Source organism: Mastigoproctus giganteus, chromosome 4 (assembly GCF_048544385.1).
Source record: "Mastigoproctus giganteus isolate SK-2022 chromosome 4, ASM4854438v1, whole genome shotgun sequence".
NCBI classification, from domain to species: Eukaryota; Metazoa; Arthropoda; class Arachnida; order Uropygi; family Thelyphonidae; genus Mastigoproctus; species Mastigoproctus giganteus.
In genome coordinates, this window is record NC_143578.1 from 32,657,684 (window position 1) to 32,670,349 (window position 12,666).

General features: G+C 32.9%; 1 protein-coding gene across 1 annotated transcript in view; it reads right to left on the reverse strand.

Moving 5' to 3' along the window:
- The window catches only part of LOC150086583 (epidermal growth factor receptor-like), a 296,301-nt gene that overhangs the window by 65,428 nt on the left and 218,207 nt on the right, over positions 1 to 12,666 (reverse strand). Inside the window, exons 11-14 of the mRNA XM_090371468.1 lie at positions 11,041 to 11,173; positions 6,171 to 6,240; positions 5,367 to 5,491; positions 2,020 to 2,107 (exon numbers count right to left, since the gene is read on the reverse strand). Coding sequence (XP_090227594.1) covers positions 2,020 to 2,107; positions 5,367 to 5,491; positions 6,171 to 6,240; positions 11,041 to 11,173 — 416 coding nt within the window. The remainder of the gene's footprint in view (positions 1 to 2,019; positions 2,108 to 5,366; positions 5,492 to 6,170; positions 6,241 to 11,040; positions 11,174 to 12,666) is intronic.

A 12,666-nucleotide genomic window follows, 5' to 3' on the forward strand; every position in this document is an offset into this window, starting at 1 on the left:
TAAACAAACGAACGAAAAAAAGGATAAACATAATAGTAGCCCGATAACCCTTGTATAATTTCGAGTTTTAAATCCGATTAATAAAAACTATACAAATTTTAGGATAATGCCAATTATATAATAATTTAGCGGTACCCCCCCCGAGAGGTACCAGTTCCGAAAGACGTGAAATATCACCAAAAGAGGGTTAAAGGAACTACCAAACGATAACAAAATCAAAATAAATCAAAATAAATATAGACTGACCATTATGCCCCATATTGACAGAGGACCACGAGGCCAATAATGGTCATGGAATCGCTGCATTTCAATCGCTATACAAATCGTCGCCATGGTGAAAAGATTGAAGTACCAATTCACCCTCCCTCCTCTGATCGATCCACCAGTGCAGAGGATTTGCACGGCGGTGGTCCTTATGCAGCGAAAAATAAACTATAGAACAGACAGGACTCTAGAGCAGAGCCACACCACTGACATACTGTAAGCTCAATCAGCTTATATAGAAGAAAAAGGAAAATAGATGGCGACACAGGCGTTGCTAAATTAGCATATCGAACTATATTAAATGTTGACGAAAGTTAAATTATAATAAAATGAATAAATAATCAAGCATTCATTAGAGGCAGCAACTTGCAATTCCTCCATATGAAGCCGAAATATATACTATCTATTTATTTATTCACTTTATTATAATTTAATTTATGTTTAATATAATTCAATGGTATTTATTATATATATATATATATATATATATATATATATATATATATATATATATATATATACACACTAAGCTTTCTATGCTACTGGCATTAATTTTGATTTAATATCAGTTATATATATATATTAGTGAAAAAGAAAGGATATAGAGTTTTCAATGGTAAAAAATAATAAATATAAATATGGAGGTTCACAACCTAAATGTTTATGTTTTCTTCTTTATTATTTTTACTAATTTTTACCACTATTTAAAATTCAGCCATAAACTTCATAACTGGTTAGAATCAGACATATTTATATAAACCTTTTTCATTGTTTTCAGTTCCTAACCATATTCTTTGAAATGCTCTGTGTGAGAATGATGGAGTAAGGCATGGTGCAATAGAATGAAAAGATAAATTTAGAATCCAGGTGTACACCTAAAAATTTAATATTAGTTACCTTTAGAATGAATTCTGACTTTCAAGGAGGAGCAAGTTGTGAAAGGAGAAAATGGTAGGTATTGAGCATTTGAGGGGTTGATGTGTCAATCAGAAGGTCTGATATAACCTAAGTACACATGCACATTCTAAGAAGTCATTAATAAGTTATTACTACTCTTTACATCTTTTATTTCTTCATAGCCTCTTCTAGTGATGATCAAAATATTAACAATGATGAATTTAGCTGCTCACAGAAACTGTTTACAAACTGTAAAAGGTAAATAACTTTCAAACGGTGCTCAAATAATAATAATTACAAAAATTCACTGCTGAGGTGCTGTATCCTATAACTCATGTTCTAAGTACTGTAAACATTTGAACAGCTTTGAAACCATTTGTAGACTGGAGGAATTCTTTAAGGGCTTTTCAGTTGTGGGGGAGGGGACTGTAGTTAGCCAATCTCAGATGGAGGGAGCAGGGTTCCCCCATGAGTTATTCCAGGTTTTTTAGCTCATGCAACATGCAAATTAACCCTTAAACTCACACTTGTACAGATATAATACACACACACACAGTGCAATGTGGCCTTAGATGTTAATGCATTATATCAGTGGTTTTCGACCGGGGTGCCACAAGTACATTCCAGGGGTGCCAGGTAATTTGGGTTTTAAGTTACTTAAACTTATTTTTTTAAATATATATATTTATTTCATTATAAAAAAGTGTATGGTCCACAATTTTAAATTGTTCTAATTTTTAATTAGTTAAATGCTAAACAAGCAATACTAAAAACAACAGAAAGCTGTTCAAGGAAAAAAAAGAAAAAAAAAAAAAAAGCTTCTATATATAATTGATAATTGTTACATCTTTTACTTACCACTACATTTGGATCAAGAGCACTAACAATAGCTTTATCACAGGACCTGCATCCGTTTTCACCAATTGTATTCTCTGGACCCAGGCAACTAAACGAGAGAGTGTTGTGATGTAAGAAAATATTAAATCACTATTGTTTTAATAAATTATTTTTGAGAAACATTAAATTAAAAAGGTGCACTTTGAACCCAAGTTTAATGTTTTCATCTGAAACTGTCAAAACTTTTCACTTCATCTATAAATAACTGCTAATAAAATTTAGAAAAAAAAAAAAAAAAAAAAAAAAGTGATTCTCTACTGGTATTTATTTGAAATTTATAGATACTGCCCTACTCAATTCACATTAAATTTACATGTCCAAAAACCAAATTACAACCATAAAATCTGAAATAAAGAAAACTATGTATTTGATGGAATTCTGTCAAGTATTTTATATGTATTTAATATGGAATTTGATCATATGATAGTCAAATGACCAGGACAATGAGCTCCCATGCTGTTTACAAGAGTTAATGACAAAGCTTTGAGCATGAAATGTGGAGTAGATATTTTCTTTTGCTTTGGAAGGGTTTGAGATCTTCATTGCTGTAGTTTAAAAAATAAGTTTCTAATTCACATATGACAGTGAAGTATATTTTGTGTTATGAAGAGGAAAATGGCAGTTGGATAGTTAACTATAATGTGTTTTATACCTTGTTTTTAGAGCATATTAAAGTTATAAATTACTCTATCCATGATAGCAATAGTAAACTATCTTTGGAATTCTGCATTTATGTTCTAATTTTTTTTTTTTTTTTTTACACAACTGATATTTTTTTTAGAAGACAATATACAAGGATTTTGTCCCTGAAAATATGGAAAGACTTATTATTTTAAAAGTAGAAACAGACAAAATGCTTAAAAAAACCCACTAGCATCCACTTTGGCTTGAAATTGTTATTCACAATTTCTGTCACAACTAGCTATCAACAAAAGCATATTAAATTCAGAATTACTGTCTAATCAATTGGCTACAACTACAAAGGTCATATCTGATGAAGAAAAACCTTCATTCCATTTTTAGGATTCTGTGGCTAAATTACTTTCTAAAGTATAGAGGGCAGCCATTGCATTTCACATTGTAAGGATGACTTGAATCCAGCTTTTAGAAAACATTTTGCAGTTGCAAAATGTTTGTCGAAAGCTACCAGTCTTCACTGGTCTTCAAATAAGGGAGGCAAGGTAGATTGTTGTGAACTAGTCAGTTGTAAAGAAAGAGAGGAATTTTCATTTTAAAAACAAATGAATTAGGGAATGTTTTGTCTCGTTTAATAAGTCAACAGATCTAGGTAAAAAAAAAACCAGTATTATAAGATTAAGCTACTTCACAAGAAATGTGTAGATATACCCTCTGAGTGATACAGTCCTCTAGAATGGGCCACGATACACCAAGAATACAATCCTCATACAAGAACACCACCAGCATTCACAGGACAGAATTTATTCGGGAGCTTTGTGACTTTCTCCTCTTCCTCATGTACCAATTAATTCTCAACAATGTGAATCATGATTTGTCTGAATATATTATATATTTTTAATGCAGACAAACAAATTTTGTTTTTTGCTGCCCTTCTTGATAACACTACCAATAAATTCATCTATTCCACTTATACACAAGACTTACAGATTACTGTTACCTTGCGATCCCTGCATCTTGTTCTTTGTGTAATGGGTTCTGGAATGTGATTTCAGGTTTTTCTGGTTGTTTGCAACACTGCCTTTGGGGTTTTACATACATAGCTAGCCAGATATATGCAGTCCACATTGTGCAGTATCTTCTAACCAGACTTTCTTCTTGTTGTTTTGTTCAAAAGCAAGCACTGATTAAAGATCCTAGCCACTGTCTACATAAATGCACAGGCAAAATCTGCTACTGCCCATAACAATGCTTTCATTGCACATGCACCTATGATCATGCCTTTCATAGGACTACTGATGTCACCTGCCTTTCCTATGTTACACCTTTAATGACTCCACCGAAACACTGCAGTTCTTCTTATAGGTCTGTTGGCCACATGACTCAGCATATCAATCAATTTATTACAGGATCCTCTAATAAATTGGCAAGGCAGTGAATATAATAAATATTTTTATACAATATTTTTTTTATTTTTATTATTAGCCATATGGTGCAAGGAAGCCTGAGGCTTATGCTGCACCAGCCGAAAAAAAATTTCTGAATTACCCTGAGAGAGAGAGAGAGAGAGAGAGAGAGAGAGAGAAGTAGAAGGGAATCACCAAAAAAGAGAAGAATGATGATGATATCCAGCTCAGGACACTGGGTGTGCCAAACCCATACTCACCAGATGTCAGCCCCTGGGGTTAAATAAAGTGTATAAGTATACAACAAAGAATTCTTCTATTTCTAATGTAGACAGGCTGCCAGGGCAGGTCATGGGGTTTTGTCAATGATATACAGGAATATTTCTAGCAGGAAAAAGGAAGTGACTGTCCCTCTGTATAAGGATGGTCAGGCCATGCCTTGAGTACTGCATACAGGTCTGGAGGCCTCGTTTTAGGAAGGATGTAAATTTGCTTGAGCGTGAACAGAGAAGGGCAACAAGATTGGTGAGGGGAATGAAGGGATCCTCTTAGCAAGAGAGGCTTAAGTTCTCCAAATTGCAGTGGCTGGAGACTAGGCATCTGCAAGGTGATCTGATTGGGTGTATATAAGGCCTTGAATAGGTTGAGCACGCTGAATTCTGATGGGATTCTTCCACTTGTTCAGATTACGAACCTAAGGGGGCATAAATTCAAATTGAGGAAAGACAGATGTAGAATAGATGTGCGGAAATTTGCCTTTAGCCAGTGGGTGATTAATTGCTGGAACAAATTTCATAACAAACAAGTTGATAAGTTAAATAAATTTAAGGAGGAACTGGACAAACATTTAGAGGGAATGGTTGTGTGAATTTTTTTTTTTTTTGGCTGATGCTGCATAAGCTCATACATTTTGCTTTCTTGCATCACATTCCACAACTACTACTATTTCAGGGGTAGCTATGATTAGTAACTCAGAGCCAAACAAGATAATCTTCAACAGTTAGAAATCTGCAGGCCTTTGAAGTGCATATATGAATTTTATTTAATATAATTCAAGTATGTAATAAAATTTTACTTTTATGATTGCATCATTTCAAAATCATGATAAATAGTTCTGTTTTACTATATTTTTTATCATGCTGATTAATAAAACAGCATATTATGAAAATATTATTGTATGTTCAGTCATAAATAACAAAGAAAATACTGTAAATGAAAAAAAAAAAAAAAAAAAAATCAAAAGTAAAAACAAAAGAGTATACTTACCCATCAACACAATTTTCATGACATGGCATGCATTCTCCTTTATCATTATACTTAGATTGGGGACATTTTTTGACACAATAAGGTCCATCTCGAGCATTGCGGCACTTTGTACAGTTACTTGGACCCTATAAGATTTTCAGATTGAGTACTTTACTACATAAGTGTTATGTATTCTCTGTAAACAGGCTGATACATAACTGAGGCATTTTTAGAAATACCAAGAGATACAAAAGGCTGAAATTTTATTAAATATTTCTAATCAGGGACAGTAAAAGTTAAGTAGTATGTATAGATTAAGTGCTAAATTAATATTCATTAGAAATAAAGATTCATAATACAGGTTCACATTATACAGGGTGTTTCAAAAGAATGTATATGAAAAAAATTCCAGGTTAAATAGGGTACAAAACAAGAAAAAAAATTAATGTTTATATGATTAAAATTCTGGTTAAAATTCTTTGAAATGGTTATGAAGCTATGACTGTTTACATTTGACAAAAAAAAAAAAAAAAAAAAGTATGGCTAGGTAAATTTCAATGCTAAAAAAAGATTATAAAAATAATAAGAACAAGCGGACACACCTAGTATGAATAAATATTTTACTAGGTATGTGTCTGCTTATTCTTATTTACTTTTTATCATAAAACTCTACAGCTATTTTTTAAAAATTTAAACACCCATAACTCTGTAACCATTCATAATTGTTTTTTTTTTTTTTTTTTTTAAATCTTGGATTAGGGTCCAAAATACAAACAAAAAACTTTAGCAAAAAAAAAAAAAAAAAAAAGAAGCAATTATACTCACTGGTCCAAGGCACTTTCCAAAGCATTCTTCATGACAATGCTTACACTCTTGATTCCCTGCATCATAGATTCTATATAAAAAATTATTGCATGTCAGTTGTAAGTAAAATGCAATAATAATTTCAGAAATATATATTAATTTCACAGAGTAAAGAATTCTGAAAGTGCTTTGACCATCTGACAAATTAAAGAAAGAGCAATAAATAAAAATTAAGATATTTTTCTTACAAAAGTGATTAAAGATGCTAAATTAATGCTTCCTTCTTATCTCTTTGTTTGTGAAGAAATTTCTTCAAGATGAAAATAACTGCAGTAAAATATTTTTATTGAAATGCATTTTACCTCTCATGATTATTAAGGGACTTAATCTAAATACATTAGATCTCTACAACTGCTTTATCCCATTTGCCTGAAATGGATTGGGAGTAGACACTTAACAGAAATTAACTACAAAGAACAAAAAAGAAAACGTAGACAATTTCATAAAAAATGTTATATTAATTTATTATTTTAACAGACCAGAGGTGTACTGCAAAATAATACAAATACAAGATGCAGTGATGTATCCAGGTTTTTTTTTTTTTTTTTTTTTTTATTAAAACCCCAAACACGAAAGGTATCAAAACCTATAGTACTTAGCACCATGCATGGGCTGAAGGAGAAGGGGAGGGGGATGCCGGAAACTTTGCTCTAGAGACTAAACATGGGTTTCACCACTTCAAGCCTCCAATAAGCAAAGTGGTGGTATTTCACCGGTTGATGAAAGTCATCTACCACCTAAGGTATCATCCTAAGGGGGACATGCGACCAGGTCCAGAGATCATCATAAGGGGGGTATGCTGACCAGGCTTTTGAGTTTTTTTTTTTTTCCAGAACACCCCCTGCATTCTTTTTCTTTAATTTTGAATTTTTGGTTAAGGGAAGCATATGCCCTCTCTGTCCACCCCTGACAAGACGTACATGCAGTGGTAGACTGCATGTACATCTAATTAATTCTTGCTCTCATGGTGAGAGCAAGAATTAAAATTTTCACATTTGCACAGACAAAATGCACTATTTGTGAAATAGAGTAAGAATTGCTGATTTTCATGAAAAAAAACTCTTCATTCTGTTCATGCAAAGCCCTTTGAATTGCAAGAATCACATAGTATGTACAAGACCATATGTCAGCTTAAAGGGGCTAAAATAATCCAGTCTAAGACAATTTGTTAACAGTAATACTGGTGGGAATTTCAAAATGTCTAACAGTTCAAGAGCTTCGTTTGGCTGCAGAAATGAGAAAGTTTTGCACCATATCCGAACAGTAAAAAAAAAAAAAAAAGTGAGCAGCAGCTGTTATCAATCCACTGCAGGATGGAAGCCTCCTCAACAATTCATGTTGAGGGAAATGGACCATAATCTGCCATGCTGGTCCAGTGCGGGTTGGCAGTTTGACCGTATTCAGCAGTCAGGGGCTTTAACCCCGATTTATTCAAAGAGTGTGTGGTACTGCACTCCCGCTCCTGACCACTTGGCTACAGTACTAAAGATAAATATACATTTTAATAGTTTTTTAGTTAGTTATGTACGTGTATAATTAATATTATAGTATTACTGTGGTGGTGGTAGTATAGTGCTGAGGTGTAGTGACGGTTTAATTTAAGCTCAACTAAAAACTTCATTTAAGTTTTTAGTTAAAAACTTTTTATGCACCTGACTAGAGCAGCATAGCATGTGGCACAGGGCAGTGAGGATGCCTTGGCCCAGGGACGATTTGCCAAAGGATGGACGTTCTCATGTGAATCAAGGCTTTATTTCTTGCACTGTGTTGTGCATATGCTGCATTGATTACAGCTGGACATAATGCAACAATAGATGCCTGTGTGTGTGCCAGGAAAAGTGTGGAAAATAAGCAGAACTTTAGCATCTTGATTAACAAATTTGAGTGCTTGAAGAAAAGGGTTAATGGAATTGGAAGATAAGATCAAAACATTCCAATCTTCTAATATCTTCTGTTCTCAATGTCCATGTCTCTGCTCCACAGAGTACTACACTCCACACCAGACATCATACCAATCTTTTCCTATTCTCCCATGTGATATTCTTGTTTTCTTCTCAAAAGCTTTTACCCTTTGTTATTCTTATTTCTTTGCTACTCTTTGCTTCTTCCACTACTTTCTAAATACCTATACTTGCTCACTTGTTCTATTCTCTCTCATATTTAATTTGTGACTTTTTTCTTCCTGCTCTTATAATCTTCTTGGTATTTATTCTGATTGAAAACTTTCCTTTAGCCTATTAATCAAATTTTGCAATCCTTCCTCAGAATCTGATACCAATGCCATATCATCTGCAAATGTACTGCTTTCAATAAACTTTCCATTCCACCTTCACTTCATATAACTCTTCCTCATCCATATTTTCTTTATCAAATGGTATTTCGAACGAACGGAGGGGTGAAATGGGAGTGGTGTGTGTTTTTTTTTTTTTTTTTTTGGCTGATGCTGAATAAGCTTGCTTTCTCAGGCGCGCGGGTGCATAAGTACACGTGCCTTGAGTGGCCGGGGTTCAAGCCCGTGACTACTGAATACGGTGCTGTTTCTTGTATTCTGTCTATCTTGTGAACTCCTCTGACCGTTTGGTCGTCCCGGAGTATAAACAGAAAATTTATTTATTTATTTATTTATAATGCTAATGCTAATGCTAAATGCCTCCTTAACCATTTATTATATATATATGTTAACCCAGTGTCAGGTGCCTTGAGAGTAAAGGTTGCATGTCAATTATTAGTTCGAGATTAATTACCGAAACTTTTTCTAACTTCTTAAACATAAATCTAGCCTTACTCAAGTTGTTTTTGAAGTAATATTTTTAAGTTTTTTCACAGAGCAATAGCATGAAAGAACCTGACAGGTCCCACTCATGTTTTATGTATATATTTCAATTGCATATCAAACAATTGTGGTTCTAGCTCAAGGTTACCCACTAGTTACTCATTAACTTTGTAAATAGATCATTTTCTCAGCCTCTGAAGAAACATTTCAGGGCTTTTGAACAGCAATTCACTAAAAACATGTAAGACCACTGGTCCCACTCACACTTATGTTTATATTTCAATTTGGAAGTATCTGTGGAAGAGGAGTGTCCCTGAGACACTATGTCAAGTTTATCCAGAATATGTACCTCGATAGTAGAACTATAGTATATAGTGCAACTGGAGTTAGTGATGCCTTCACTATCAACATTGGCCTACACCAGGGCTTCTGCCCTTAGCCCGTTTCGGTTCATTATCATAATGGACACACTAACCAGACACATTCAGAGCAATGGCCCAGACAGCTTGCTCTTTGCAGATGACATGCTGAGTGGTGAATCTCGAGAGGGAGTATAGTAGATGCTAGAGAGAGAGAGAGATGGATAACAGTTCTAGAGCAGGAAGGCCTAAAAGTTGGAATAAATTTAATTAAAAAAAAAAAAAAAAAAACTTTTGAGCCTACAGGTGAGTAAGGCTGCTGCCTCCCTTAAAATTATAGGGCATATACCCTATAATTTTAAGGGAGGCCGCAAATGAGTGTATTGAACCATTGAAGCTAATTATGAGAGCATCACTGGACTCAGGAGAGATTCTGTTAGATTGGAAAAGTGCCAATGTATCTTCCAATACATAAGGGTGGTTCTAAGAGTGTAGTGGGAAATTACCGACCAATCAGTCTAACTTCAGTCATAGGGAAAATCATGGAGGCAATGATGAAGGGTGGAATTCAGGATTTTGAACAGAAACTAGTAAAAAGGTTTGTTTCATTGAAAATAGCATGTGAAAAAAAAAAAAGGATTTTTAAATTAAAAAATAAACACTTACATACAATTAATGCAATCCATTTGTAAAAGATCAAACACTGTTAAATGCAAGCAGAAATTTGAAAAACTAAAAAATTTTTCCAGAAAGAAAAATCTAATTTGGGAACCTGTCTGTCCTATGTAACCCTTTTTCGTACTATTCAAGGCATGCTTGTTGCCAAGTTAAATAAAGTCAAGGACAGACATGCCCTTATCTTAGACCTCTTACTATCTTTACATTACCAGTGTTACCTTTTTCTATCCTAACTACTACTTCTTGTCCCCAATACAATTAATCTGTTAACCATTCTTCTGTCCTTCCACTGGCGCACTATGGCCATAGTTGCCGATGCACCTAAGAAATCTCTAAATCAATCAATCAATCCGTCCTTCCAATCCTTTTCAGTATATTCAATAATTTAACCCAGTCTCCTCAATTAAAAGCCTTCTCCAAATCTATAAAAACATATACAATGTCTTTTTTCACTTCCATATGTCCTTCTGTCAACATTGTCATATCACATTTATTGCATCCCTTGTTTCCATTCCCTCCTGAAATCAAACTGTCCTTCCACATGGTTTCCTCCATCCTTCTATTTAATATTCTTAGCATTATCTTTGACATATGCAGTACTATGCTTATAGTTCTAAAATCTTTAAGTCACTGCATCACTTGCAGTTTGTTAATTATCTTCCTTGCGGATATGTTATCCATGTTTGAGTCTGATGCTGTTTTTCAGAAGTAACTGCAGGCCTACAGAGATATATATATATATATATATATATATATATATATTTTTTTTTTTTTTTTTTATGTTGAAGGTTAACGGCTAATAAGTTTACTGTATATAGTTTTCATTAATAATCATTTCATTAATAACATTTTGGGTAGTAAAATTAGTCTTTTTTGATCATCCCTCATAAATTTATATTCCATACTTTGGTATAATGTAATGTAATGCATTTCAGATAAATAACATCTATATATAACTTTAATTTGTACAGTTTTTTTTTTAAAAAAAAAAGGATGCAGTAAAATTTTCACTTATAAATACCCTTCAGAAGTGCTGCAACTTTTCACACAAGTATCTCCCAGCTGATAACCTCTACATGAAAGGCATTCATCTTGTCCAGGCCCCCAACATCCATCATCAGAACATTGTGAAAAGCATAACAGGTTCTTCTTTACTATAAAAATTACAACAAGTTAATGTTCATTACCACACTATAGAAATCTAGATTAAAATTTGTCAGTGCATTTTAAGATTCTAGTATATAACAAGGATGGCCAGACTGCAGCATTTTGACACTTGAACTGTGGCTCTCAGAGAAATGTGGACTGAAAACATTCATTCCATGTTTCAAACATGAATTATTTTGAAACATTCATGTTTAAAAATAATACTTTAACAGGAAATGGGAGAAAAAAAGAACAGCAACGAAAAGAGACTCATGAGTACCAACTGAATATCAAGTGATTGTAAATGCAGTTGCCATTAAGACATCTAAAACTGATCATGTACAAAAAAGGGAAAGAAAAAAAAAAAAGTAAAAGGAACTAAAAAGTTGTGCTGAGTACAGAGTAAAAAAGTTAAAGAGGGCTGTACATGAAAATGACCAGTTCAGTTTCAGTTTAATTTTTTTCCCCATTTATGAAATTATACAATAGTATTTTCATAATTCACTACTCATTTTAGCTATATTTTATTTTTTTTGAAGGCGTACAAACTCTCAAAGCCTTAAAAAAGATTATCATATGTGGCTGTCAGTATTACTAAGCTCGGCCACCCCTGGTAAATGACATCAATCTTTTAATATAAAAAGATGTCATGTAACTGATGTTAATCTTAGGGCTTCCTAAAGAAGAGGTTTGTAAATTATAAAATTTCATGAAACTATAAAATTAATATTATAAATTCATACCATTTCACTGGTATGAATCAATAATCTTCATTAATTCTGTCATACTGAACTGATTTATAGTGGTGCATAGGAAATGCAATATCAATAATCATTTATCTCCTAAAATAAGTTAAAATAATAAACAAGAGAAGTTCATTATAATAGGAAATAATAAAAAAAAAAAAAAAAAAAATACAGTAGTAAGAAAGTATAACAAATTTATTTTTTTAAGGCATCCAGTGTCCACTGTTGATATATTTTTTAAATGTTTTTCATAACAAAAAAAACACTCCACTTCATAATATTATTTTTGATTTTACACAGGTGCATTCCAGAAATTTTTCTGGGGGGGAATGGAAGAATCAATAGAGTTAAAATAGAAAAATTATGAATTAACTATATGAGATGATAAATGGAAATTTTCCAGAGAAGATCAAGTAATCTATTCACCTTTCCCTCCCCAATCCAACAGTTTTCTGCTAATGTCATTTATAAAATTCAGAGCATTAAAGCATATCTTCTACTAATGCATTAGTGGCATGGCACAAATTTTATATTTGGGGCAATGAAGTGACATTAAAGGAACCATTTTCTTTATTAGTTAAAGTAATAATTTTTCTAAGTTCAATTAATTTATAATCATGCATTTCATTGCATACCATAACTCCTCATCTACACTGAAATAATATTTGAAATAAAGAAATACCATATTTGTCTGCTTATAAGACACTTTTTTCCTCATAAATACCTAATGGAAAAAAAAAAAAAAAAAACACAAC